The 20576-nt window shown below is 41.8% G+C and overlaps 1 protein-coding gene across 2 annotated transcripts; it reads right to left on the bottom strand.

Moving 5' to 3' along the window:
* Positions 1 to 648: 648 nt before the first annotated feature.
* DHX40 (DEAH-box helicase 40) lies at positions 649 to 20039 on the bottom strand. 2 transcript variants are annotated; one of them, XM_065418159.1, is made up of 18 exons: positions 19996 to 20039; positions 18459 to 18666; positions 17938 to 18083; positions 16920 to 17039; positions 15238 to 15468; positions 14950 to 15016; positions 13503 to 13634; positions 11214 to 11313; positions 10598 to 10684; positions 9910 to 10092; positions 9243 to 9323; positions 8299 to 8456; positions 5965 to 6079; positions 5587 to 5695; positions 5162 to 5256; positions 4483 to 4552; positions 3459 to 3687; positions 649 to 1849 (listed from the first exon to the last, which is right to left on the bottom strand). In XM_065418159.1, the coding sequence occupies exons 2-18, from the start codon at positions 18640 to 18642 to the stop codon at positions 1710 to 1712; spliced, it is 2247 nt and encodes a 748-aa protein (XP_065274231.1). In that variant the 5' UTR covers positions 18643 to 18666; positions 19996 to 20039; the 3' UTR covers positions 649 to 1709. The 2 variants fall into 2 exon arrangements, with proteins under 2 accessions (XP_065274231.1, XP_065274230.1); XM_065418158.1 differs by lacking the exon at positions 19996 to 20039 and adding an exon at positions 19842 to 19907.
* Positions 20040 to 20576: the final 537 nt, after the last annotated feature.

The following is a 20576-nucleotide window of genomic DNA, read 5'->3' as shown; positions in this document are numbered from 1 at the left end:
GGGGCAGTACAGCACCTAGCAGACTAGAATACAATAATGAAAAATGTCTCAACCAAGTAGCAAAGAGGGTGGGCAGAAGTGAGCACAGCTGGACACTACCTACAAATGAAAGCCACAAGAAGCATGACCTCAGAGGTAGGAATGTTACACTATCATTTTTGGAGTTGATTACTTGCAATAGGGTTTTATACAAAGTTCATTATTTAACTGAGAATCAAATATAAGCTCAGCTCCTATAACAGAGAGGAAGATATGGTCCCTTCCTTCTGGCACTTACTATCTAAACGATTTCACCTTAAAGATACATTATAGGATTAACGTAAGAGGAGGAAGCCATCTGTTTTGTGAAAACTTGTCCACCACATTTTTTTCACCGTCTATAAAAAGACAGCTGCTATTGACATTCACTCGGTCCTGACCTCAGGCAGTGCGGTTTGGTCATATTATGAATTGGTGCAAAAAGGTGGCAGCCAAATGCATGTGATTTATGCATTCATCTCAGTATCTAACCAATCTGCATGTATTTTCAAATTACTGTTTTGATTTTTAGACCAGCCCCAAAGTGCTCTTGAAGAAAGGGGGCATCCACACACACACACACACACACACACACACACAAGCTTTCTTCTTTAAGCAACTTTAATATCAGCAGGGAAACATTACACCCCTTCTTAATGCCCTACATCAAGCCTAAACACAGACTGATGACAAATATTAGAAAGTAGACAGACATCTGGAAGAGGAGCATCTTTCCACAGTTACCCTTGATTCAAGAATGTAGACACCTTTTTTACCCCATAAATGCTTCTCAAAAAACATCATCATTTAAAAAAAAAACACATTCTAACATTAAATCAGACAGCTCTGAGGAGGCGGTGGCCTGTTGGTGGATTGTGGGATGTAACCATCTGGAAAGGAGAAATGGACAGACTGCTGTTCCTTTCCCAACTAGATGATAGCAATGCGGGGCAACTTCCCTATGACAAACAGGCTGTGCCTTGATGGCAAGAACGCAAACATCCATTTACAAAAAAAAAAAAACCATCCAAATGAGACATTTTAATGCCAAAGCAATCACTGTGTATGGTACAGCTAAATACAGAGTAAGTAATGATCCTGCATGAGGCAGAACATAGGTAAATGACATAAGCCTTTCTAATTTGGATTCTTATTATCCCATCGTTAAAAGAGCACATGAAGTAGTATACAATTTAAAAATGGTAATTATACATAATTTAGTAGAACGATCACACAGATCCTATAAGCCAACAATTTACAAAAGGAAATAAAACAAATACATATCTTTTTAAAAATGTAACACTGGACAGTTATACTCTATTTCAAAAGGTTTTCAAGAAAATGTGATTAAAAATTGCATTGACACAATGCCCCTTTTTATAGGCCAACTCCAATTCCAACTGAGTGACATAGAACAGGCTGTAAATACTGCTTCTTCAGCCACATTTGCAGTGAATAAGTTACTGCCTAAGACACATGGCAATGAAAGTTCAGCTCATTAACCTTTCCTCACTGTCTGTCACAAAAACAGCAAGGAGTATCAGGCTGTGCCCCCAAGCAGACAGACTCCACGTGAACTGGCAGCTTCCTTCAGTTCTCACCTTTTCTTTTCTTTTTTTGGCGTGGTTATGCTGCAAGCTTATCAACAAGCAATTGCACTGAGTGCCTTTGCTAGAGTACTCATCACTGTACTAACCCATCTCCTTCAGCATGGCATTTATACACTGTGCCCTTTGCTGTTTTCTCTGGAGGTAACGCACTCGGGCATCCTGTATTGATTTATCATCATTCCTTTTCTCCATCTTCTTTGCAGAGTCATCTTTTAGTTTTTCTACAGAAAAACAAAAAACATTACAATTCTGTGTCATAAATGCCACTTCCACCCCCCTGACTTCACACTCATAGGGTCAGCTGATCAACTAAAACCAACAGAAGCTCAAATTTTTCAAATGCTGCTCTCGGCCATGCCAATGGATGGTCCAATGATCTCCAGAAGAGACAAACGGCAAAGTAACTAGGACGTCCTTTCCATGGAAAAACTAAAGTCTCAAAGACAAATATGGTGTATATCCAGCTACACTTAAGTTATAGAAAAATCATACCCTCAACCCTCTTGTCAATATCTGCATGTGCGATCACCCCTAGTATATATCTGGACCATGTTGGTTTTACTATAACTGAGTCTTTAGGCCTCAAGTTCTATGCATTTGTTACTTTTCTATGCTATCCTCTTCCATTCTGAAAAAAATACAAAAGGCTTGGGTAAAATGCCTTTCTGGATTTTCTTAAAAGGAGAAGAAAAAAAAAATGGAGGTAGAGAAGTCCTGGAAGAGGGATCTATTAGAAATGCAAACTCTCTCCCGCTCCCACTGAGCTGTCTCAGATCATGGCAGTGGATGAATTCACCTGCCTGATTGTATTGGAGAAACATGAGTTATTTGTCATAACATTAAATGATTTTGATTTATATTTTAATTTTTTTTTTTTTTTTTTTTTACAAGTATCAGAGGGGTAGCCGTGTTAGTCTGGATCTGTAAAAAGCAACAAAGAGTCCTGTGGCACCTTATAGACCTACAGACGTATTGGAGTATAAGCTTTCGTGGGTGAATGCCCACTTCGTCAGATGAATGCCGAATCTGACGAAGTGGGTATTCACCCACAAAAGCTTATGCTCCAATACGTCTGTTAGTCTATAAGCTGCCACGGGACTGTAATTGTGTAAAAAAAAAAAAAAAAAAAAAAAAAAAAAACACTTTTAATTAAGGGAAGTACTGATGGTAAAACATGGTATCTTGAAGGCTAAGGTTCCCTATTTATCCACAAGTCAGGTACAGCACAGGCAGCGACAGTTCACGATTCCCTCGCAATGCCCTGCCAGTGTCTCTCAAATCCGTGTTTGGAAAGGGCAGCTCAGGGGCTTCTCTACTGAAACCGCTGACAAAAGAATTCAGAGAATATCAAGCTGCTGAATCAGTTAATATGCACTAGTTTAATTAAAACAGACCATTATTTTTAAATCAGGTGTTAAACTTTGCTGGATGTTATTTTGCTGATCTCCCCCCTCATCCCACCCCTTTTTCTTTCCCACCTGTAATATTATAGCTCTTGGAATTTTTCTCTGATAATATCAGAATAATTATACTCTCTACAGTAGGGGAAATACCCTTTCCAAACCTAAAGTAACTTGTGAAAATAGGTGTTCATGTTCAAAATGCTTTTCTTCCAGTTACAGGAGTGTGCAAGCTAACGTTACTGACAGAAGACAAAAAGTCAAAAGAGGTGTGGCCAGGTTAACAAGCATGAAGTCACTAGCCTAGATGCTGCAATACTCAGCATGCATTAATGCCATCTCTCTCATTCACAGCCCCCTAACATGGCTAAAAGAGGCAGTAGTCAATTTCTGATTCAGGTTTATGGAAAGCTAAGACCAGTTTGCTCACCATACTGTCGTTTGAGATCTTCCTTGTTTTTCCACTTGGTTATTTCCTCCTCGGTCACCTCTTCCCGTGCCACACTGCTCAGTTCATACACATCAATTTCATGCAACTTAGGCAACAAGTCTTTGACCCACTCATAGCGAATAGGACACACCATCCTCACATACATTTTAGATGTGACCAGGACATCGTGGAAGATGATCCATTCAGGTTGAGGTTCCTGGTCATGGAGCTAAAGGTAAAGTTATTCACATTTGTTCAGATTACTATCTTGGTTTTGTTTCAATAAGTGTGCTCTGCAGATTGACAGCAGAAAAAACATGGGTCCTAATTCAGATTCTTGCCACAAACTGGTTAACAGCTAAACCCTTTTGTCTTGCTCTCCTCCCCATTCCCTTTTGAGAAGTTATATTTAATCCTTCATGCCTTCCTGTGGCTTTTACTTTGGAATGCTGAAACATCCAATATTTAACCAGACTAATTCAGAACCTAGAGTTGCCTTCAGTAACATTTATCAATAATGGTTTTCATTTCTAGAGCATCTTCCAGGAGAGGATCTCCAAGTATTTCAGACACATGAATGGATTAATCCTCTTAAAAAGCCTGTGAGATAGGTTAATATTATCTCCTTGTTGCAGATGGGAAAACTGAGATATAGAAGTTAGTGACTTGCCCAAAGTTGCACAGAAAGTCGGTGAGAGCTAGAGCGAGAATTCAGATCTATTAACTTTTCCAGTTCTGGGTTATAGCCACTAGATCACGTTGCCTTCACAAACCAAACATTTGTATGAATTCTGATTCTGTGCAATTCCCTAAGGAAAGATGTGGTATAATCTAGACACTATAGGCTAGTGTCTTACAGTATGGAGGCGGTGTGCAATATTTCACATGGCCAGAAGCTAGCTTCAATCTTACACCAGGAACAAACAAGCCAAAGATCAGGGAAACAATTTGCATAGCCTGCTTTATTTTTCCATTTACCTGAAAAAAACACCCACACAACTATTAGCAGAAGTAAGTAACTTACTGCTGATGAAGGATGAAGATGGACTATGCTACCATGTCCGTCCATTGTGCAGAACGTCCTGCCTGCGGACCTAAAAGCATGGGGAATATTTTTATATCCAGTGACATATTTAGCTGTGCTTAGACAGCAACACAATCTAAAAAGAGCAGCAGCAGGATAGGAGAAAATGCTTTAGCATAGAAAAAATAAACTTTCCAGAAATAAGTGTAAATTCTAGATGAGGATTAAAACGTCTCTTTATACACCATATTAACTCTCTTTTCAGTCCAAACTTGATGCTGTGACAAATGTGGTTTTAGGATTTCCATCTTGCTGACAGATGATGATTCTGACATCCACAGAGCCCTTTACAAATATTAGCTAGGCCTCCCAATGCCCCTGCAAGGTGGGTAATTAAGTATTATCCCCCACATTTCACAGATATGGAGACTGAGATACCAAGAAGTTAAATAATTTGTCCAAAATCACAATGAGAGTCAGTGGCAGAGCTGGCCCTGGAAATTAAGACTCCTGGCTCCCAATCCTGCACTCAGACAGCTCCTCTCCTGCTGTAACAAGTGAAGTTGACCCTTTTAATAAACTGTGGTACAGTCTTGCGACTATTTGTTTTGATTTATAAGCACATAGTAACAAATGTGGCAAATCTTTTCCATGCAATTCCCCAAACTCCACTCCTTACCTTCTGGCTACATTGGTGAAGTACCCCGTGCACAGACATCTTCTGAGTATCTCATTTTTGGAGCCATCAAAACGCTCTCTTGGGAAGTCTGACAGCTGCATAAAGAGCAGCACAAAATGGATTAGTGTCTTTGTTAAAGGAAAATTGGTCACACCGTTCCCCCTCAGGAGCTTAAACCTTGTGTTTCACACTTCATAGTCAGCTATTTCATATGACCTTCCTTTTGTCCGTTGCTACCATTACACCACATATTTAGAGATAGGTTTTTATTAGTACACACCTCACTGTAGCCTAAAAAGATTAGTTTAGATTAGGACAAAGATGGCAGCCATCTAGTGAAGACTCCATACTGCAGTACACATCTAACATAGGCACTTGTGCAAAGACAAATGCCATTAATTTACATTAGAAGGAAGTTCGTTCACCTGTTTAAGCTTACTGGTTATTTCCTGAAGTTGTGCTTCCACACTAAAAGCAGATTTTAAAGCTCTGAAGTGGACCCAGTGTTTCTGGCACCAAGCTGCAGGAGACTTGCTAGGAATAGAGATACCGGTGTTATAATGAGGCCTTTCATAAGTGGAAGGCAGCAAGTTGCTGCTATTTTTTATTATGGTCGTACAAAGAAGACAACAAACATTCATGTAAATTCAGACAGCAGATTCCTTGAACTGTACATATATTACAGTATGCAAAAATCCACATCTGGGTATGAGCACATGTACATATAGACGGGCTTTAGAGAAGAAATGTACAATAGAGCTCCCAGTAGATATCTTCTGTGCATTGAATAAACACCTATGTACCTTGATTTGCACTGTTCAAAGATGTTTAAAAGGGTTGCAAAATCATTGCATCCTCCTGCCTCTAATGACAGTTCCTGGTGGCGGAGTTCTGCTTCCTTTTGTTTCTGAAGGTCACCTGAGGAAACACTAAGTTATATTTCACTTTAACAAATTCAATTTTCATTTGTCACTTCTCCCTTAGTTTTCTATACTCTCTCTAAAGTGCAGCTGAAAGTCCTGGCTCTTTATTTAGATTATTTTAAGACTCATTTCTTTCCCACTCACCCCCAGGCCTCAGTTTTGTCTCTCCCACTTCTGAGAACATGAAGCTGCTATTAAAGCGGGATTAAAACTGTCAGCCAGCACTAGAGATGTAGCTTTGAAGCAAGTGCTAAACTCTTTCCTTGGGAAAGGTTAGTGGGTATTGTTCTCTCTCATGATCAATTCTGAGTGGTTATGTAGAATAACGACATGAAAATATACAGAAGCAACAGAGTTTAAAGAGTTTCTAGAAATTGAGTGGAAGATTTGATCTGAGCAGCAGGACCTCACATTTCAGATGAGACAAAAAACAGGGCCTGCTGCTGCTACTTGTGGGCAGTTTCATTTATCCTGTTGAACTAACTTATGTCATGAAGTCCAGATAACATAGCAATGGCTAGATCAGGGGTAGGCAACGTGTGCCAAAGGTGGCACACGAGCTGATTTTCAGTGGCACTCACACTGCCCGGGTCCTGGCCACCGGTCCGGGGGGCTCTGCATTTTAATGTAATTTTAAATGAAGCTTCTTAAACATTTAAAAAACCTTATTTACTTTACATACAACAATAGTTTAGTTATATATTAAAGACTTATGGAAAGAGACCTTCTAAAAACGTTAAAATGTATGACTGGCACTCAAAATCTTAAATTAGCGTGAATAAATGAAGACTCGGCACACCACTTCTGAAAGGTTGCCGACCCCTGGGAAAGATAGAAGAAATCAATAGTTTGGCATAAAAAACTCAACCCATGAGTCTACAGAAACCTTCATGTAATTGCAAAGAACGTGCCATGTCAAAGAAATAACATCTCAGAATTTTGACCTCAAATTTTGATCTCAAAAGGATTCCCCCCGCCCCAAGTAAAGACAGATATGGGCTGCTTTAGGCCAATGCAGTATGCTGCTGCACTTCCCCAGGCCACAACCACACATACATTCAGGTATTTAATTTCAAACACATGTGGCTCCACTGAAGTCAACAAAAGTACTCATGCACTTAGCTTTAGCACATGAGTAAGTGTTTGCAGGATGTGAGCCTATGCCATGATCCCTTGTTTCCAGATTGACAGGTAAACTGTTTAACGGGGACTGGAGTCCCTGCACTAGTTTGTTAGCTGGCTGAAAAGGAAATGTGAACAAGCTGCAAAAGGAGCCAGAGGGAGAATGGGAAAGCAAAATCAAGGAGTGCGAGGAACTGCAGAGTACCATCCAACAGCAAAAATCTGATAGCTCACTTACAACTGAACTGCCTTTTGCCGCTGTATCAGCAAAAACGAGTTAATACATTACAGAGATAACCAGACACTGACAATGAACATGAGCAGAAAGGACAAAGTTCTCCCCAAGACTCTGCTACACACACTTTTTTAAAAAGCGAGTGAGCTCAGTGCTAGTGAAAGGTTCTGACCTGAAAGCCCAGCAGAATTAAATCTGTTTAGTCGCAGAATTGGCATAGGACCAGCAGCAGCAGTTCATGCTCCCCCCCAACACTGACTAATAATCCTGCCCCAGAGGGATCATTTCTAGGGTGAGTTCATTCTTTTAATCTAGTCAGCTCTTGGTCTCTCACTGCAGACTGACCAAAAGTGGATCCAGGTAGCATCTGATGAGGTGTTATTTTTTGTTACAATACTAGATCTGAGCTGCCAATTGCAATGGCATCTTTTAACAGTGACACTCCCCACGCTGCTACAGACAGTGTTTATGAAATACACTGGCTTACAATGTGCAGCCATGTCTTCCTCTAGTGACTGGGCTAGTTGAGAATACAAGCTTGCTCCTTACTGATAGCTCATGGAGTCGTTCTTTTAGCTCAAGTGATAGGAGCTTGTGTTTTTTTTTGCCAGAGATTCCCAGATGATTCCCACTGATGACTGAAGTGCGTGTATGTAATGAGCTGTGGCTTCACATAACTAATGACATTAGGAATGGGAAACCAGTGAAGAAGTGAAAGACAAAATGCATAAGGACATTAAGGACAAGTTCTCCAGACTGAGCACTGTGTGTTGACCAACCACGTCCTGACAGACACTCTGCTCAGGGTACAATTCATAACCTAAGATGACCTGCTTCTGGAAAACGGGGCTTCTTACCAGGTCGTATGAAGACATTTTCGACAGACAACATCGCAGCTATGGGAAGCAATAGATCTTCGCAGTCGAGAGAAGCTGCCTTTATGACAGCACAGGTCAGGTTTGGAGGGAGAGGAAATTGCACCAAAAACTCTCCCAGTCTTGTCACGTGGCCTCTCCTTATTGGGAGGAAAAGATTCAAACATCAGATTGAACAGACTAAATCTGTAAGGCCAGAACGTAGGTACAAGACCCAAGTAGCCAGGACATCTCCAACAGAGCCTTCATTGGCTCTTATATAAAGACACACTCCCCAGAGGCCCAGGAGAGAGAGAGAGAGAGAGAGAGAGAGGGGCCTTGCAAATCCAGACAGCAGATGATCCTCTAGCCACAGCTCTCCCTCAGATTGCTCACGTCCTGTCCCATCTGCACTGTTAGTGGGGGTTTTGAGTGCATCAGGAGTGCAGGATTAGTGTGAAGAATTCTTAGAAGATTAGGATAAGATGTGTGTGCTTCTCTCTCAAATATTATATAGGTCCCAATTACTATTATGTCTGAGTATCTCACACACTTTAGCATATTTAGCTTCACAACATCCCTGTGAGGTGCTATTTGCCCCATTTTACAGATGGGGAAATGAAGCACAAAAAGGCTAAGTGACTTGCCCAAGGTCACACAGGGAAATCTGGGGCAGAGCAAGGAACTGAATCCAGGTCTCCTGAGTCCCAGGTTAGTGCCCCAACCAGTGGCCCATCCTTCCTCTTGGATCAGAACATTCTTTTCAAACTGAAAAATATTTAAGTTCATGGGAAAACTAATATATGGGTTCTACTGCTGAGGAAAGCAATCTACCTTATGTTGCAACGCATTAACAACAGTACAAAATTAAGTCACAAATTATTATTTTTTTTTTTTTTTAAGTACTGAGGTTAAAAAGATAAAAAGTTGGTTTCTGCCCTTTTTACCTGTCAATAGCATCACACTGGTAAAGTTGCTTAAGAGCCTCTAAAATATGCCTCTCTTCGGGGCGGTCCAAATAGGGGAACCTACAAACAGAAAGGCAGAATAAATTCCACTGCTTGGGCTCAAGGTAGTTTGCTAAAGCTGTAAGTGTTTTATATTGCAATACTCCTGGAATCCTTCAATCCAGGTCAACAACCAAGGGAAAGTGTGTTTGCACGTGTATGTATAATAGTTACACATTTCTATTTAATGAGGGAAACAGCTTCCATATCCCAAAAGAGCTCTGTTTGCACACACAAACATATCTATATTTACACACATACCCTGCACATGGGACCCTCAAGTTAATTATTCCACAAGGGTCACGTTTTAGGCATACAAACCTCAACAATGTTCCTTTAAAACACTAACAAAGATTACTGTTATTTCAGGAGCTAGTTTTGACAGATCCCCAAAGAGATGTAAAGCCTAAGACACAGCCTAACGCTGGAGATTTTTAGGAGAATGACAGAAGAGTTGATGTTGTGCAATTGTCCCATTTGCCCTGATACCTAATCCTGTTCTTGGTACCAATAGGACATAGTGTGTTCGCTTTCTGGTGCCAACACTCTCTAACATGCATTGCCAAGACTCAGGAGGGAGATTACAATTCCCTTCCCCATGGGTTACCTTATGACATCATGTACGGCAAGGCACTTCAAGGTCAAGATCACAGATGTAAGACTAGTTCTCTTAATCTCTGGGATCATGTGATCAGGCATACACTGATCCCAGAATTCCTTGCTGTACACCCTGTAGCATTTTCCAGATGATGTCCTGCCAGCTCGGCCTGCTCGTTGCATTGCTTCACTCCTCCAAAAATAAGCAAAGAAAAATAATACTGTGCTTGTCATCAAAGTAGCAAAAGCACCCTATAATTATGATCAATGATAGCAATTTGTCTCTCTCTAGATGAAGGATTTAATATATTGTACAGGAACCCTGCTATGCAAAATGTAACAGCATAAAAAAATAATATTGGGCAAAACTTCCTGAACTTCTTTGAATTAGTTGTGTTCAATGTTGGAAAGATGGTGTAAATCATTTTCAGATTACAGATAATACATGGTGAGTTCTTCCTCACTGCTCATGATTAAAATTAAAGTACCATGCTCTACTAAAATGTTTTATTTACTATCCCTGATGTTTTCTAAATATTGACCTAATAGAGCTGCAAATGAAAGCTAAATGTGCTGCAGTGCCTCCAAGATCTCTCTGCTCTTCTTTATATGGGGAAAATTGCAGTCACACAGTACATTCAAAGCAACCTGAGGACTCTTCTCAAACCAGAATGTAAATTACCTTTCTTCTAACTTACTTTGAAATGGGAACCACCTCCAGTATGTCCAAGCCAACCCTGGGGTTATGATTTAACTGCTTCACAAATCCACTATCAACGACATACCTGAAAAAAAAATTAAAAATATCATAAGATACAGGAAGAGGGACCTAGATCAGGCAGTGGCTTAGGTTCCTTATCCTCAGTCAACAGTAACATGTCAAATGGAACCCGGTCAGTCTGTAAATGTGGAAGAAGATAGTTGCACTCTGCTGGCCAATTACTGAACTACAATGGGATGGACAGTGAGGAAATTCCTCATGTAGGGCTTGTCTACACAGAAATTACACTGATTTAGTGCAATCAAAGTACTGGGTTTGGTTTCAAAATCAGATAAACTGATATTAACAACTCTTTAAGTCTACTTAAGAGTGCCAGAGCAAAGGGGATGTGTCATTTATTAAACTGACTAAAACATATTTCTGGTCTACATAAAGAGAAGAGTCACTTACTGCAAAAGGGCATGTAATTACTCAGCAGGATCAGAACAACAGAAACAGAAGGGGGGAGGGATTGGATGAGGTTTTTCCAATTCTAATGCAGCATTGAGTCATTCCCTTGGTTACAGCTTTTACCAAGGATAGGAAATAGTTACCTGATTCCATCAACGGTCAGAGATGTTGCAGCAACGTTTGTGGATACGACACATTTTCTAATGCCTGGAGGAGGTGGCAAAAATATTCTTCTCTGCTGATCTAAAGAGAAAGAGTCCATCAAGTAATCTTTTACATCAGGATGCACAAAAGTCAAATTCCATCTCTAGAAAAAGGACAAGATTACCCACTAAAGACAGAAAATGAATGGAGGTCTTTGGGTTGAAACTAAAAGGTGAGCCAGGAGATGAATTTCAAAACAAGAACTGCTTTACAATCGTCTTTAATATACTTGTCGGGAACAACATCACCTCTTCTCTATTGTTAGTTCCTTAAGAAAGTCTGTAGCTTAAGTGCTTTTAAGTGCAGCCCTTTTCGATAGCTCTTGTGCAAGAGAAATACAGACGTAGGGAACCAAGCAAAATGCCAGCTCTAAATGGAATGTTTAAGGAGGATTTAAAGCATGTTAAGAAACAATCTGAGGTCTGAGAAACCAAAGCAACTGGAGATCAATAGAATAAGTTTCCCATCAAAATTAATTAAAACCTCAATATACCTTACTGCAGGTTAAGATTACCCAAACAATCCATCTTACAACACATTTCCCTTGGTCTTATTTAGGAGATTTTCAAAGGCACAGACGGGAGGTGGGCATCTAACTTTCCTTTATGCCTTTGAAAATCTCCCTCTAAAGTCATATGTTTATACTTGAATGGCAAGCTCTTTGGGGCATGGCCTATCCTTTTGTTGTGTGTTATATGCTGCCAAGTACAATGGGGCTCCCAGACACTTCACAATAATAAAATAATGATGGCTTTCAAGCACTATCCTGGTACCTTTGGTGTTGTAAAAATAAATAACTCCTCTCTCAGTCAACCCTCAGTCCATCCTTTTGGGAGGGAACAAGGTCATAACCCTCCCTACATGTCATCAACCAATATACTCCCTACAAAGGTTTCCAGGCTCTAAAATTGCTGACCTACTCTTCTCATGTACATTTATTCTGCCTTTCGGCATTCTACACATTGCACCCACACAATTAATACCACATTCAAGATCATCTGAAGTGGAAACACATCTGTTTTTATAAAAGTCATGAAGCCTTCGTTTTTGAACCCTTCAAAATTAGGCAGCAACACTGCAGACTTAGTTCAGTAATTTACACCTTCTATACAGGGTAACACCACATTCTTTTTATCTTCTCTTGTATGTATAATCTTATTGCCACATATCTTATTGGCAACTCTTTAATCTTAATCAAAAGTTACCTTTTTTTTTAAATTGGAACAACACAACTGAGTAATTAAGTCAAATCCCTACCAAACATGTTTTAATTGAAAATGGGTATCATCGCCCCATAACAGACACTATCCACAAATTCTAAATGATACTTTATTTTAAAAGCAAACGCTGGACTGAAAAGGAGAAAGACTTCCTGGCACTCAGCACCCCCATTAGCCAGTTACAGAGTTAATGAGCTTTAACAATAATTCCATCCAGTCCTCAGGTGGAAGGACAGTAGCTATAACAGGAATCCTTAGGGCAAGTATGACGATCTACTCATAGCTAGGGAATCCTCCGACTTCTAGTTATGGCACAAGAATTTTCCCTGCTGGGAGCAGAAGAATGCAATAGCTTTACAAGAAAAGTTATATGTGTTTTTAGTACAGGAAAGACAACATGTCATTATGAAAAGATATTGACAGGATCTGACTATTTAATGGATTTTTGCCAACTACCATTATGAACCAGCACACAATACAATTCTTTTTTTGTTAGAGAAAATAATACAATACCTTTTCCTATTGAGGCTGCAAGGGGAATTTCAGAGAGGCAGAATGTCATTATCAGTGCTGAAGTTTGGCCAGGACATCAGAGCCAGCAAATTCTTGTGAACACCACTCTGACATTTTTAATAGCCACAAGTAGTCAGAACTTTGGGGTTTGGTACAAACTGAAAGACTGAACTTCCAACAACACAGCATTCACTTTTTCCATGCTAGGACTGTCATTCAGGACTGATTTGGAGAGAAGGGCACTGCCTTCTAAGCCAACACTTCCAGCAGCATATGGATTTTAATTCATGGTCCCCAAGCAAGAACTGACCAGGCCAGATTATGATTAGCTTGTGACAATACTGCTTTATTAGTCTCTCAAACAGGTAAGCAAATGGCTGTGTTGTTTCCATTCAAAATAAAAGTATCTGACCAGGATGTCACATATAACAATTAACTGCAGCTAAGAGCTGCATGAACTAAACATAACATTATGTTTAATTCAGTAAGCCTTACCTGTTGGCATTGACCCATACAACGGTAAGATAAGCAAACCTTCAACAGAACAATCTTGCACATCATAGCGGTAATCAATAGATTCCGCTTTCTGGAAAAGTAAGTCGCACGTTCTTTCAATCTCAGATTGTCCTAAAGCAAAATACAGAAGTACTTAAAATATAAACTATGTAGTGAGGACTTTACCTTGTTAGCTTGCAACAGCTCTACACAATCTGGTCTTTTACACATACTATGGAGATGCCAGTACAACTGCAAGGGTAAAGGAAAATTAACTGGTCATTTGCAGTCTTTTCAAACTTGGTTTTATGCTTAGGGTTTTTCTGTGCAACAGTGATGGTTTAGATATGTATTTTGTATCAGGTTTTATTAATTATTTCAGCAACTTGAATTATAAATTAACTGAGTTTTTGCCAGGGGGATTATTTAAGGAGCTTCTCTTTTCCGGAAGACAGCAGGGAACACTTATACTGTACAAATATACAATGCATTGCTTCATTCTTCTACATGAACACAGAAAAACCAACCTGGAGTTTATGTTCTCTCCCACATTGGAAAGAGTTGATCAACATGATTATTTTGTTTGTTTAAAGCCCCTATGAAATCAGGGAGAGCTTCTGGTGCGCAAGGAATATAAGAACAGGTCCTTAAAAGAAAAGTGACACACCAGTCATTTTCTTTCCTCTTCTCACATCCCATAAAACAAGATTCCATACTCCTGCTTCCTACTAAGGCGAGCTGTGTAACTTTCTGTATAGAATCTTTTTTTTCCAAAGAGCAGAAGAGCAGATGTAGAACTAGATGTGGTTTATTTTCAACTTTTTGGCTTAGTCTTTACTATCTAACATCACCTCTCTCAAGGGACTATATCCTGCCCTGGTAGGAGGCTGGACTCTGATCTTGCTGTTTTGTACTTCTATAACCACTAGTGACTAATGCCATCACACAATCGAAATCCTGAAAGACTCTTGGCTGGGTTTATAAAGGAGTAGGGAGTAGTTAGGGCATCTTTCTCCTGACACATTAGGATAGGACAGAAACATCAGGAATAGAGGCAATGTTAGAGGTACATAATAACCACTGTTGGGAAAAGCTATCCAAACAGCTTTAGGGTAGGATTTTTGGAAGTGCCTAAGTGACTTAGAAACAAAGTTCTATTGACTTTCAATGGGACTTGTGGTCCTAAGCCACTTAGGCCCTTTTGAAAATCCCACCCACAATCTTTAAAATCATTACATGTTTGCCACAGCCACTTTCTCTACATTTGCCTTCCATGCCCTAGTTCAGTTGTGAACTGCTGCAGTGATGCACCTAGACACAACTCTAATGCCGCCAGTGCCCATTGTTCTAGGATGATCTGGGCATTCAGCAGCAAGATAATTCTTTCTGTTGGCAATGCCACCATTTGGCACAGGATAGAGTTTTTCAAGTAAAAAGGAATTCTCACCAGTTAGAAAAACCAAGATGTCTCCTGCTGACTCATTCAAGTGGATATCCAGGGTCACTTTTACAGCCTGAAACAAGCAGCACTAACAGGATTATCTACTGGAATTAGAGCTTTTCTCGTCACTAGTTGTAACTGACAGTGTAAATCAACTCCCTCCTCCCCCTTTCCACCACAAAAACTAGGAAGCTTGAGAAACCAGCCTTGCATGAGCTCCAATGCTCTGAGAGCTCATTATCATACAGCTAACAGAGAGAACATGGCAAACAGGCAAAGGAAAATAAGCAATACCTCTGTAACATAGGCAGAGCTTTCTGCATCCTTTGGGCCAAGCAGGCTGCAGAATATCTCCTTGACGGGATAATTCCTTCCTGGAATGTCCACCACTGCGCAGCCTCCAAAGAACTCTGAGAGCTTGTCTACCTCCAGGGTGGCTGACATCACCACCACCTTCAGGGCTTTCCTTCTCTTGGGAGGCTTCTTTTGTTGGAACAGTTTCTTCAGCAAGCCAAATAAAATGTCCTGAAAGAAAGAGTCACCTTAGCTTCACAACTCAACTCTTCTGAGTACAAATGCCCACTGAAATACAGAACCACTGGTAAATGGGACAAAATTAAGCAATGTGCTTTGGGGGCACAAGTGCTTTAAAAGGTTTTTTCCTTCTTGTAAATATTCTGGTTGCTCTCTAAAGCTAAGCCTACTAAGCATTTTGTTGCTAAAAGAAACCCAAGTTTTTTCCACAGCTCTGCAACAGCAAGCTGAATCAACACAGCTAAAAGACCTTGTTTCTCATTCCTAATTCTTCTCTCAGCTGCAAAAAGGAAACTGTTTTTAAAGCAGTGCCAATGTTTTGTTAGTACTGTAGTTCCCCCACAGAAAAATGGCCCTTCCTGGTGGTTGTGCTGCACTCAGAGGTGGTCTCTCTTTCCTCAGTTATTATGCAAAAAATCAAAAAATGCAGAATAACTGAAATCAGATCCATAGGCTAACTGTCAGAAGAGTGTAACCCTTTCCCCCCCTCACACTCCCATCTCAGGAGAGACTTGTAAAGTGTAAATGTGCTTTGGTTTAATCCCTTTGACTTAATGCCAAAGTTTAATAGAACACTGGGACTTACAGTAATAGAACATAGTTATATTTTTTGCAACACCCAGCCAGAAGGCCCTGGGGATTGTGCAACAGCCAAAGGAAGGAATAAGTAGATCACAACAGTAGAGAAAGTGACCCAAACTGAACAGGCAAACAGAAGCACTACAACCTTACATAGACAAACTGTAAACCTCAAGGCATTCAAAAAGAAAAAGCCTACGCTACATGGACCTTCTCTATCTGGATGGTGCAGATAAGGGGGAAAACATGTTTAATTATTAGAAGAGTAGGCAAGGAGTCAGGACCCCTGGGTTCTAGTCTAACCTCTGACACCAATTCACTGTAGGAGATTCTAGATAAATCACTTAACTGTTCTATGGATCAGTTAAAACCTTCCAATTGCTCCTGTAAAATGGTGATAAGTCACACAGGAAGGTCATGAGCTTTAGTTAGCATGTAAAGCACTTTGAGATCCTTAAATGAAAGATGCTATCAAGGGGCAGAGTATCATCTTTTTAGTCTCTTATAACTGAACTAAACAGAATTAACACCTCCAGGAACCTAAGGACCATCACAAACCTCACCACTTTCCACGCCGAGGTGTGTTTCTTTGACCTGGCCTTCTCTCTCAAATACATAGCAACACGTACTTTCATTAAAAAAAAAAAAACCCACACACCTAACCAACCTACGAAAACAAGACACTCCACTGCAAACACTTCTCCCCTTGGAGAAGGAATGGGAGAACAAATTCATGACAGATGTTAGTCACATCATTTCACACACTAAGGGAATGAGTGCAGCACAAGACCCTATAGAGAACAGAACTGCAAGTTTCTTTTTAGTTATACTGAATTATGTGTGTAAAATAAAGCAACACTCACTGTGCTTAAGCTCCGCTCATGGGCTTCATCCAGTATAATGACACTGTATTTGGTAAGATGGAGGTCTGCCAGTACCTGTCTCAGTAAGCAGCCATCAGTCATATACTTGATTGCAGTACCCTGAATAGTTTAACCATCCATTCAGTTATTGCCCTGGATATGGATTTCATTACATACAGTCACATATCAGGAGTGACTACGGACTGAAGTTGATCATTTAGACTTATCAAGGTTCAGTGAGAGACTTTGCATGCTATAATTAACGTGCTAAGCCACAGCTCCAAAAGACATTTGCTAGGTTTTCTGAAATACTTTACAAATACACAAAATCCATTATTTAAAACATTTCTTAAGTGCTATATTTCTAATCTGTGCAATTCTTTTCTTCTTTTCTAAATTGAGGGAATCTCAGCATCACCTCCTAATGACAATCCAATAATTCTAATTACAAAATCACAGTCAAGTATTCACCTACCATGCACATTCAGACTGTTTAAAAAACAACCTTCTTGATGAGAATTTGTGGATTCTGTGGCAATGCTTCAGTTATATGCTATGAAAACATGTACAGCATATAAAACTGGTTTGAGCCACATTTCAGACTGCTAAAATAGCATCTCCACCAGAGATTCACAACAATGCACATACAGAATGCAATTCAAACAGACTTCCTGGATGGCAGAAAGCAATTTTAGATTTAAACTAATCCACAAAACAGATCATGATGAGCATCCAAACTTTGAAGCAAGCACCTTTATGTAATGTGCATGTAGCTCAAGGACAACCTCACTGAAAGGAATGACACACAGCTTTATTTTACATAGGTCATATTGACAAATTGCCAGGAACTCAAGGGCTGCACCTGATTTGTATTAAATGGAACCACTTGCAGTCACCTCTTTTAAAATGGAGATGTGCCACACAGAGACAACAGGGCCCAGAATGCAATGATTTATCTTGCTCCATTAAGAGAGATTATTTTTTTAAACAACATTAATAAAGAATCTTCAACTCGTACCTCAGAGGTGCAGTCATCAAAGCGAACCTGATATCCCACTATGCTTCCCAGTGAAGAGTTCATCTCCTCAGCCACTCTCTCAGCCACAGACATGGTAGCTACTCGGCGTGGCTGAGTCACACCAATCACTCCATGCTTTGCAAAGCCTACAAAAGGCAAGGAAATTGCTTCATCAATGAATTACCTTCGTGGTATGTTAACTGTTGCTAATATATTTTTAAAGGCTTCACTGACTGATTTCACTGACTAATATCTCCCCCACCTCTCACAAACCAGTGAAGTCCAACACAGATTATCTTTGTTCTAAGATTTAAAAAAATATATATATATATTTCTCTGATCTATTTTGCTAACAATTTTTGGAGAAGGGTGTGACTAGCATTTGTGGGCCTCCTGGAAAAAGGAGGGGGCAAGAAACATGAAAATTACTTAATTTTTTAAAGAGTATATTAAGAGTATTGTCTAACTGAAGGGTTTTTACACTTCACCAATAGCATCTTAAGGAGAAAATAAATAGTTACCTTCTTCAAATAGATACTTAGGGAGCTGGGTAGTTTTGCCACTTCCTGTCTCCCCAGTCACAATAAGAAATGAATTGTCTCTCACAGCCTCAACTAGCTTCTTCCTGTATCTGTGAATAGGGAGGGCTCTGAAGTCTGAGTTTCCTTTGTCTTTTTCCTTTCGGCAACTGCCTTTTCTTTCCATTCGGGCGACAATTTGAGTGCTCTCCTGTGGTGCACAGATAGATGAATACACCTCCCAAAGTTACAAATATCAAACATGCATGTAATTATATCACAGTATACAGTAAGTGTTCTATATTTCACATTAGCATTACACAGGGAAAACAGGTCCTCTCTCAGACTAATCCTAATAAGATGAAATTCAGGAGCTGGCAGAAGGTGGAGTCAGCTCAGGCTATTTTCCAGACAGCTTCCCAACAGCAGAATTCAACCCCGCTAAAGCACAAACCTGGGAGCCTCACCGGAGAGAGAACACAACTCTTCAGTTAGGATGGCTAGTGCAAATACTGAACTCCACAATAATGGGTTTGTGGGGATGAAATGGCCCCTGCCCAAAACCTAGCAGTGTACTGGAGAACACTGCTACACTTTTACACTGCGTACATGTACCCCACCATCCCATATTCCCCATTAACCGGGGGGGGGGGCAGGCAGGTGCCATTTCACTCATCCCCAAAACACAGACAGTAACCAGGGAAAGAAGAGAGCTGGGCAGGATCCATGACACCTCCTCCAGCCCCAGTAACTAGGGAGGGGAAGGAGTTGGGGCAGGAACCATGACACCCCCCAGTAACCAGGGCCGGGCAAGAACCATGACACACCCGTAACCAGGGAAGGGAGGGGCCGGGCAGGAACCGTGACACACCCGTAACCAGGGAAGAGAGGGGGCCGGGCCGGAACCGTGACACCCCCACACACCAGTAACCAGGGAAGGGAGGGTGCCAGAGCCATGCCACACACACCAGTAACCAGGGAAGGGGCCGCGCCGGAGCCATGACACCCCCACACACCAGTAACCAGGGAGGGGAGGGGGCCGGGCAGCAGCCATGACACCCACACACACCAGTAACCGGGGAGGGGAGGGTGACCAGATGTCCCGATATTTGGGACTTTGTCTTATATAGACGCCTATTACCCCCCACCCCCGTCCTGATTTTTCACACTTCCTGTCTGGTCACCCTAGGGGAGGGGGCCGGAGCCATGACACCCCCACACACCAGTAACCAGGGAAGGGAGGGGGCCGGGCCGGAGCCATGACACCCCCACACACCAGTAACCAGGGCAGGGAAGGGAGGGGAGGGGGCCGGGCAGCAGCCATGACACACACAACACCAACTCCTCCGGGGACGGAAGGGGGCGAACAGAAACCATTACACACACCCCCGTCAAAGCCCCAGTAACGCGGGGCGGGGCCCCATTACTCCCCACAAGGCCCACAGTAGGGACAGGACCACCCGACGCCGCCGTATCCATGAGGAGTGGGGGCCCCCCCACACCCCAGTGGGCGGAGCTTCCCCTACCCTTCCACAGGTACCTGCCACGTGACTCCAGCCGGTCTCTACTCGGAAGTTGGAACCCGGCGCGCTCTGATGACGTATCGTGTTTACTTGGGGGCGCTGCAGCCGCCGGGGAGACGGGACAGGCTCGGGGAACTTATAACCCCGCCCCCTCCTACCCAGGCCACGCCCCTCCCGTCCATCCTCATCACCTAGCCCCGCCCCTCCCCCTGCACTGGTCTCCACATAGCCCCTGCGCCCTGCTAAGGGTCTGCTCAGTGCTCCAGTCCTGCCAGCTCTGCCCTGGGCCCCGTTCTTCCCCCGCCAGTGTCTCCACTCCCTACAAGGTAGGGTACACGGGCCCTGCCCCGAGGGGCCCCGCTCTCTCGCAGCCCAGTGGGGCAGCTTCTACCCAGGACTCCCCATGGGCCCTGTGTGAACCCCACAGCTCGCCCTGGCAGTATGGGGATAGGTGCCATAAAGCATGGAGAGGGGCACTGGGGCGCACAGCAGCCCTTTGAGCCGCGGACGTATAGGAGCATGAGCTTTCGTGGGTGAATATCCACTTCTTCGGATGCATGTAGTGGGAATTTCCAGGGGCAGGTATAAATATGCAAGC

The sequence above is a fragment of the Emys orbicularis genome, chromosome 17, assembly GCF_028017835.1.
Source record: "Emys orbicularis isolate rEmyOrb1 chromosome 17, rEmyOrb1.hap1, whole genome shotgun sequence".
Taxonomy (NCBI): domain Eukaryota; kingdom Metazoa; phylum Chordata; order Testudines; family Emydidae; genus Emys; species Emys orbicularis.
Note: the sequence above shows the minus strand (reverse complement) of the source record. Positions and strands in the feature narration are given on the sequence as shown.

What these genes read in the sequence shown, in the direction of transcription:
- DHX40 (XM_065418159.1), bottom strand. Translation starts at nt 18,642, where the DNA reads ATGGAAAGAAAAGGCAGTTGCCGAAAGGAAAAAGACAAAGGAAACTCA. An exon ending in TTGATGACTGCACCTCTGAG is followed by an intron (nt 17,040 to 17,937) that starts GTACGAGTTGAA and finishes TAAACTATTCAG; the next exon opens with GGTACTGCAATCAAGTATAT. An exon ending in ATCTTCATCCTTCATCAGCA is followed by an intron (nt 3,688 to 4,482) that starts GTAAGTTACTTA and finishes CTTTACCTTTAG; the next exon opens with CTCCATGACCAGGAACCTCA.